Source organism: Ylistrum balloti, unplaced genomic scaffold, assembly GCF_031769215.1.
Source record: "Ylistrum balloti isolate Yb309-2 unplaced genomic scaffold, AGI_CSIRO_Ybal_v1 Utg370244, whole genome shotgun sequence".
Taxonomy (NCBI): domain Eukaryota; kingdom Metazoa; phylum Mollusca; class Bivalvia; order Pectinida; family Pectinidae; genus Ylistrum; species Ylistrum balloti.
The window spans coordinates 363,765-372,828 of NW_026782197.1; the positions used below are offsets into that span (position 1 = coordinate 363,765).

A 9,064-nucleotide genomic window follows, 5' to 3' on the forward strand; every position below is an offset into this window, starting at 1 on the left:
TTGCCATATCAAATGAATGCTTAAGCAGTAAGTCTTTGTGGTTTAGAGTGGGTCGCTGCCAGTTTTGCTTGTGGCCATATTTAAAGATTTCCTTATTTCTCACACCACTTTTTCAGGTGGTCATTTAATGCTAATGCAGCTTTGGGGAATCACACATAACACCAACATGATAGTTTGTATTTAATATTCCGACAAAGTGTGAAAAACCTTCAAAACAAAAAGAAAATAGAAAAAAAAACTATCGCCAAAGCTTAATCGGTACATAGGTTATCAGTTATTCTGAAATTTGAAAATCTGAATTTTCACATACATTGTGAAACACAAATGTGTCATATCATACCATTTTATAGACAAACTGTGGTACAAACACTCAAATCCAATTTAATATTAGTCCTATCATGCAAAGATACAAAATGAGATACACCGCTCATATGAAAACAGTTTACATAGCAAAGAAAGTTATGATATATCCAAGTAAAGTATTCACTAGACCTTGAAAAGGCCATCATAAGTAATGGTAGTGGTAACACAATACCTTACTTCAGCTAAAACAGTGACAATACTCAGTCAGCTTAGTTAGGTACATAAAACATTTCTTACTTTAACGAAAATCTTTTATCAAACACACTGTAGTAACACCAGACCAGCCTAGCGAGGTACATGAAAATGACCTCATTTTAACGAAATTCTGTTAACACAGTGTGGTAATACCACCGCGGTCTAGTGAGGTCTAAGAAAGTTACCTCGCTTGAGCGAAATTCTGTTATCAGATAGTGTAACACCATAGCGGATGAGCGAGGTACGTAAAATTTTCCTGAGCTGTGTGTGCTTTGTCAATGACCTGAAGATCGCGGAGTCAACACACTTTGAACAACAGTACGGCTTGAAAGTGGGGTACATAATAAAAATGTCATGTGACGCTGAAATTTAATTTCCTACGCATAATCCGGGTCGGCAAAGCGAGGTAAAGTGGAAAAGTACGCCGCTTTTTTCATACCTCACAACGTGACCTCGAACATTTATGAAAAGGAACATAGACAGTACAGTAAATGGCGTGAAAGACAACGGTATCACACCTGTACACCTATTTTGGTACAATGTACAGATATAAAACACTGGGTTATGTTATCCAGAATGAATTCAGGTTATTTTTTTTTTTTTGTTGTCTTATTACGTTAATCGTGTTTTTTTAAAACTAATTTTTTAATTATAATTATTTTTATTATTACATTCTTAACGGCCTGTTAACACATAAAAGGTCATTAGGGCCATCAAACGGTAAAACATACAGCGACCCAAAAAGAAATAACATTAAACAAACCAAAAGATAAAAGACAAATGTTAATAATCTGCAAAGGGTATGTAACACAAATGATTAAAATGGTACGTCATAGTCAATTATATAGACCAACATCTTTCAGGTAATGTAGATTTTTACAAATCTTGACAGTTTCAAAAAGGATTTTTAGACATGTAATGTTACGATGTAATGTGACAGAAGGTCACTGCAGTCCAATAAAAATGTTTAACGGCGAATGGCTCATCACATCCCATGCACCAAGTATTATTTTCGCTCTTCAACATATATGAATGTGTAAGGTATGTATGATCAATCCGAAGACAGGCAAGGACAACTTCGTCTTGGTAGAAATGAAAGGGTGAAGAGTGAGGCCACATAGGGTAAATAGAGGATGTTTTTGTTCTGTTTGAAGGAAAGTAATTGAACTAAATCTGGTCAGCACGTCCGCTCGATAAAGGGCTATAATTTTGTATAAATTGGGAGCATCGATTCTCCCAATCGGTTTGTCTCCGTTGGGTCTGGAGATCTAGGCCGATTTGGGGAAATATATCAATCTGTTAAAGTTCGCTATCAATCTTCATTAGAAATGTCGTGATTTTATGCAAGCAAGGTCTGGTCCAGCATTCTTTAATGAAGGGGACTTAATTTTTTCTACAAGTTTAAAGATTGCACGTCCAGTGTTCGTGTCAAAAATACCTAACTTAACGTTGATATTTTAAAGTTACCGAAAGGCCATTCAGAAATATTTTTTTATATATCGTTCACCGAAATTAACTTCTTAATCTATAAACACCGAGCCCTACCGAGTATCATGAAGCTCGCAATGGTATCTGAAAGACTAGATCATATACGAAAGGTTTACGGGTAAATTGTTTTCGCCGCAGTAGTGATCTAGCACAATAAGGAAACAAACCGTGTAATAGGGTAGACGTGCCTACATGCCGCCAGTGTGTAATACAAAATATTTACAGAAACCATGATGCAATGCATTCAGCATGTTATCGTTTTATGCCTGCTTATTCATATGTCTGGCAGTCTGAAAATTGTCGATTTGACATATGGACTAGACAGTGGAGCGATTACCTGGCCGTCTAATCCAAAATTTAACCTGACCTATTTGTACCGTGGTGCATTTGGCCATGTCTGGTAAGTAACGCATTGTCTTCATTTTTTCATAAACGGTCCGCTATTATGTTATGTATTTCTATTACTAATGTTTACATGTTTTCAGAAACTTACCAGAAATAGATAAATGATAGAACTTTGTTTAATCAGTATTGTTTGCATTGGAGCATTGAAAAAAAGACTTCTCCACTTGATAAATTACACTGTTGATAATAAATATTTGAATCAATTTGTAATCGATACGTGACTTCAAACTGCGCAGGGAATATAAATTCTTTTAATAAAGGCACTGAAAGTCATTATGACCTCAATGGTCTTTGTTCAAGGTTTTCGGGGAAAAAAAAACACATACTGCGCAATACAGTTGCCTGCCAAGGTATGTAATTCATAACGACCACTAATGCTATAGCAAAACGGTAACTAACGCATACATAACGAATGTTATCAAGAGATGTCATACAGGTGAAAATGGACAAAACAGGCCCGAAAACCAAGGAGTGGCTAACGTCAAAACACTTACATACACATAAATAACATAAACAATTTAAAAAAACAACTGAAAATAACAGAGTGCCCAAGGTAAGTCAGATCTTCTAAAACATCTTTAAAATATCCAAGGATGGTAATATGGTTGCCATTTCAAAGAGAGTGCTGTGCATCAGTGTATGCAAATGTTCTATTACCTACAAGTACATTGTATTATCAATCCGAAGACGATGTAATGGAAGTTGACAGTAGTCATTTTGTCACCGAGTCATTAAACGACACGGTTTTTAACTTTTTCTTAAACACAAGTCAAACACTAGAAATCGAGTCGATGATACAGATAAAAGGATCAATTTTAACTATATATGTTTCATTTTCGGAGCTGACAAGGTGAGGTTATTCACCCCAGTTTTCACATAATCGACCTTAGATGTTTACATGAGATCTCGTCACACACTATGCATCCTTTCTGTTGGTTCGGTGTATTAAATATATTATCAATTGTAAGCTGTGCAATAATGCACATGAAACCCGTAGTAGATTTCCTATTGCTGGTAAAAACTACTCGGCCTTGAATCAAATTTGTATGGTATGATTAGTCCTGCTTTATGTACTAGAATAGCATGTAAACAAACAAGAGGGAAATTTCATAACAGGTTTTAACTAACACCAAAACACCGCTATAGTATTTCGTTTCTTACATAATCAAACCACATTCCTATTTTGAAAATTAATACTTGTTTTTTTTTAATGTAGTAAAGCGTCATCCGTAGCACTTTCCGTACGATTTGAGGAACATTTCCGTTGTGTCTGTGTCTAAGATAGCATAACAAGCGTGTACAGGTTATAGATGTATCTTTTATTCAGGAGCATGTAAACAACGACTTGTGACAAATTGATACAGTTCGAAAGAGCAATTATCGTTACTAGTAGCATAGTGAAACACGCACCATGATACAAATATCATCAAAGAAGTTTCAGGTAGTCAACGACTCATGTAGATTTCTAAAGGAACACTCGGACGCGTTAAAGTGTACCACGAACGAAAATAGAAATCAATATATGACTATTCAAAGTCGACCAGTTTAATACAGAGCTATTGACTAGTTAAGTATCCGTATTCTCCTGTCCTATTTATTTCGAAAACAGCCATTATACACAACGTCAAATTGTATGGTTTTGATGAGAAATTTGTCGAATTAACGAACTTTGGGGGAAATAAAATAGAATATTTGTTGTTGATCAAAAATTAGTTTTCTTTATTTTAGATGAAACGTCACTGTACAATAATTTCACTTACTTTACAGCGAGACAGTTCTTCGATATCACATCGTTGAACAGCGATACTTTGTGCTCGTTTTCAGAGCTAGATTTTTCGTGTTTGCAATGTCATATACCGTGGTACCACTACATTTTTTTTCTTTTGGATGTTCTGATGTGTTAGATAAACTTAGAAACCCTTTAGACTTGTTTCGCATAATCTTTTAAATGAATACTTCACGTGTACGTTCTTTGTCAGACGGCCAAGCGTTGACTTGAAATCAATACTTATGTAGCTGAACGACATGGTAATTCATTAATGTCAACGTATATTAAGTGGAAATTAAACAGGAGTCCGGTAATATCACATCTACAAATGATCGTGGTTGGTCACTTTGAAAATTGCAACGACAGTATCTAATAAATGATCATCGAAACCGCTAAACTGACCAGGCTTCAAATGTGTAGCACTTTTTGTGAAACTTGAATCCTTACATTTTCAAGGCGCAATACAAAGCACATTCCTCATATTACCAAATCACGACTGTAAACACAAACGAAAACATTCCTCCAAATGAATGACACCTAGGGTAAAATATTTAGGTCATTCCTCATATTACCAAAGCACGACTTTATACACAAATTTAAGTATCCCTCAAAATGAACGATATCTACCGTAACCTATTTCGGTGGCTGGCGCAAACGATGAGTTAACCGGATTTGTGTAATATTAAAGTTTAAAGTATGCTTATTTTTTATTGAACTGCAATAACCTTCTGTCTACTCGAGAAAAGTTTTATCATAACGTTACAAGTCTAAAAACCCTTTTTGAAACAGTTGAGATTGATAAAATTCTAGGTTTTCTGAAAGATGTTGGTCTGCATTATAGACTAATGGATTGATCAATGTTTACATGACGGATGTCATCGATGAAACAAAAGACGTTTACTTTTTAGAACACCTAGTCTTATTCTACTGGTATTTTTTCACGAATCTCCGTGTAAATCTACATTTTGCTCATATTTTGTCCAAGTTTTTCTTTATTTAATATGAGTTTGAATTATGATTATGTTGCCATGTTGGCATTTCTTGATGATTCATGCAGGTTGGTATCACAGCCACAATACAATTCTTAATCTACACATGGTAAAAAGTGGCTCCACGTTAAATTGGTGATAACTGTGGACATATGGATCACTATTCCCCCGAAGAAGACTGGCACTGGTTTGCTTGGATGCAATACACCTTCCTGATGGTTGTTGTTGTCTCTCTTTGTGGATCTGATCCAAAATATCAGTGTCGCATCTATATCATGATCACCAACCCTTTACAAAACAGTCATGGAAATATATAAATAATGATAAAAGTTCACAAGCACTATATCCCATACTACCGAGGAAAGTAACACCCAGTTAAATAACTACTGTTTGCATAATTACTGAATATACATATTGACTTTATTGATCCATATATATATTTGATATAATGTACTGTTACAACGTGTGCGTGTATTCAATTAATCATCATTACGTGTCTATGGCATTAAATAAGCTATATCTATATAACAAGTTATTATAGATGTTACTATATAACCTTTTCTATGTACAAAGGTAAAATTTAAGGAATACTATTTACAGCAATGATATCAACTGTCAACACTAACAGATAGCTACCGTAATATATGCAAAAATGTGTATTGTGTTTACCTGTAGAACCACCGTTGCATAACGCATATGCTGTCTACGAATGCTGAAAAAACAAACATAATTTGCTCTTAGCAAGCACTATAAATACATCTGAATATTGTCTTGTCGATGTATATGTACATTCACTAAACTTGGAGCTATATATACAAGCACGTATATGACGGTTTACAACATGATGTTGTAATCACCGTCTCGCCCCGATTATCAGTAATAGGCGGTGCAGGTACATAAACTTGCTTATTGTGGTCATTTACCAGAATCTTTTGTATCGATATAGCATTTAAAATTACAAGCTAAACAGTGATGACTTACCGAATTTCATATATGCATGTGCCTGTAGTCTTAAAAATCTCAGAAATTATGAGATGTACTTCTACACATGGATACCAATCGATAACAAGCGCAAAATTTAATACCTCTGAAGGAGCTGAACCCGGGAAAATAAACAGCAATATAATAAAGTAAGAAACTAAAGATTTAAATTAAAATATATATATATATATATATATATATATATATGGTATGACTTGTCTTTTTTCATGCTTGCTATTGTTGTGGCAATGTGAAGGTACATTGAACAAAATTGTTAATGCGATAATTTGATTGACGTTATTCACCGTTATAGATAATTTTCATTGAGTTAACAGTCAGAGAAAATATTAAGCATAAAAAAATAGCCGATAGAAGCTCCATAACTAACCACAATATGGGTTGATTAAATTGCCTTCATTTGTTTTGTACGATTCAAAGGTCAGCTGCGGAATCAAGATTTTCTGTCAGTCTTCCATCATTGAAGAGAAAACTGAATCAATCTACTTTCCACTCTTTGTTCCTTAAGACAACCGTCCCATACATCTCTTGCTGTTGTGAGGACGTTAAACCCCGTAGAAATAAATTAGTTAAGCTAAAACCAAAACTTCTTATTTTAGTAATGAACTTTGTTATATATTCGTAATGTAGTCGTATCAAAATATGTTTCAGGTTGGAAAATAACCGAATCGATCTGGCCGAACACACGGGGACTCATGTGGATGCTCCGATTCACTTAGCGTTAAATTCAGGAGGTTGGAAAAATCATCAGATTCCAATCGAACGATTGGCGGGTCCAGGTGTTATAATTGATGTAAAATCTCAAGCTGAGGCGGACATTGACTACCGAGTCACGGTCGATGACGTCAAAGCTTGGGAAAAACGCAACGGCAAAATCCCATATGGAGCGGTTGTTCTTATGAACTCTGGGTGGCAGAAATACTATCCAGATTATAATGACGTTTTTAAAACCAGCAATCTCAGTGACAGTACCAGTTACCATTTTCCAAGCTGGCACGAGGATGCCGTTAAATGGCTAATATCAAATCGTGTTGTGTATTACGTCGGTGGAGACACACCATCAACTGACTACGGTCAATCGCTGACCTATCCTGTCCATTTTCTTCTCAGTAACGAAAACATAATTGGTATAGAGAGCGCAGCATATCTTGACAAACTACCTGAGAGTGGATCAACCATCTTTGTTGCCCTGATGAAAATCATAGATGGAAGTGGAGGCCCAGTTCGGATGTTTGCAACTTTGCCGGAGGATGATGATGATAAAGAGTTCAATACTGCGGTTCGCTTTTGGTTGTCCCCGATTCTATGGATAGTTGCTTTTCTGCTTGCCGAAGAATTGTTTTTCTCAGCATGACAATCAGTATAGCATGAAAAGAGGAACCTTTCTCTCCTTCTACGTATTCAATGACTGCTGTTTCTTGAACATTACGAAATATTCCAGGTTAAAACTGCACTTTTATGATCAGTTGAGTCGCGGATTTCTGACTGAATTATTAGCATTTATTACCAATATTTTACTTGGAAACCAACTTGATAAAATTTGTGGTACGACACATCTAAATTTTATCTTGGACTACATTGACCTTGTCTACTCGAAAGAAAATTTATCGTAATGTTACAAGTCTGAAGACATTTTTGAAGCTGTTCAGACTTAAGGAATTCTAGGTTATCTGACTTACTATTTTAATTTTTGTGATAATAAGGCCATGAATTTTAGTATTTGTCTCTTACCTTTTAGTTCGTTTGATGTTATTTCCTTGAATTACTGGCTGAAACCTAAACATGATGTTTATACTATATATTGATATGTTTCATAAGAAACATGCTATAATATGCAACGAAGTCCGCTTAATCGATCAAAAAAACATGTTGCATGATAAATTGAATACATGATTAGTGTCTTTAAACAGAAGCGATTTGGTTTGGAACACAACTACGAAAATGACCATCGCAAAAAATTAGGTGTATATTTGAAGAATCTTTACCCTTGTTTCACTCTTAAACATTTATGTATCAATATGTTTCAACCTTATCACAAATAATTGTCATGTAAAGTTGCTTTTAGGTCCTTCTCCTAGTAGTGTTACCGAAAATTAACACACATTTTGTGCGCAATGATGTATTATAACGTTATTATATAGTCCATGACAAACGCCTATTCATTTTCAAAATTGGCAGAGTTCTCTCTTCATGGATAATATTTCTTTCTGTGAAATATTCTGCAATGCTTTCTGTTGTGCCATAACTATTTTCATGGTCAGAAAGAGATGAAAGTCTTTTAGATACAACTTTTCACTAATAATTGTTATTTTTTAATAACCAGTATCGATAGGAAATGGTAGGAGACGTAATTGCTTTGCCACTTGATATACATTAAAGTACATTTTTTTCTTGTGTAAAATCATTTAATTGCTCGCAATTTAATCATGATTATTTAAACAGTTGAATGTTATCCATTTATAATTTTTATCAAAAATGCTGTACTATATGTCAAATAAAAATGGCCAGTACGACATTTATTTTCTTTTAATGTGTTAAGTTGGGTTAATTTACTTTTCTGGTTTTGCATATACCAACTTTTCAATTATACAGGTAATTTAATGTATTCTGGAGTAAACGTGACTCATAAACCATGTTGTTTGGTCGGATAACAAATGTTGCCAGGCAGTTAAATATAATACACAAACTTCGTTTAAAATACCATTTTCTATCAAATGTATTTTAATGGCAATATAAGATATACATATCATGTTCTACTTTGAATGTTGCTGCTGAAATAAGACCATTTCCTCATTCATTCATTTATGATTGTAAAACTAGCTGCATGTACATGTCAAAGTGCATCAAAGAGATGGCT

General features: G+C 34.6%; 1 protein-coding gene across 1 annotated transcript; it reads left to right on the forward strand.

Moving 5' to 3' along the window:
- Positions 1 to 2,324: 2,324 nt before the first annotated feature.
- On the forward strand, positions 2,325 to 7,561 carry LOC132552347 (isatin hydrolase-like). Its single transcript, XM_060216506.1, has 2 exons — positions 2,325 to 2,446; positions 6,859 to 7,561. The coding sequence occupies exons 1-2, from the start codon at positions 2,325 to 2,327 to the stop codon at positions 7,559 to 7,561; spliced, it is 825 nt and encodes a 274-aa protein (XP_060072489.1).
- The last annotated feature ends 1,503 nt before the right edge of the window (positions 7,562 to 9,064 follow it).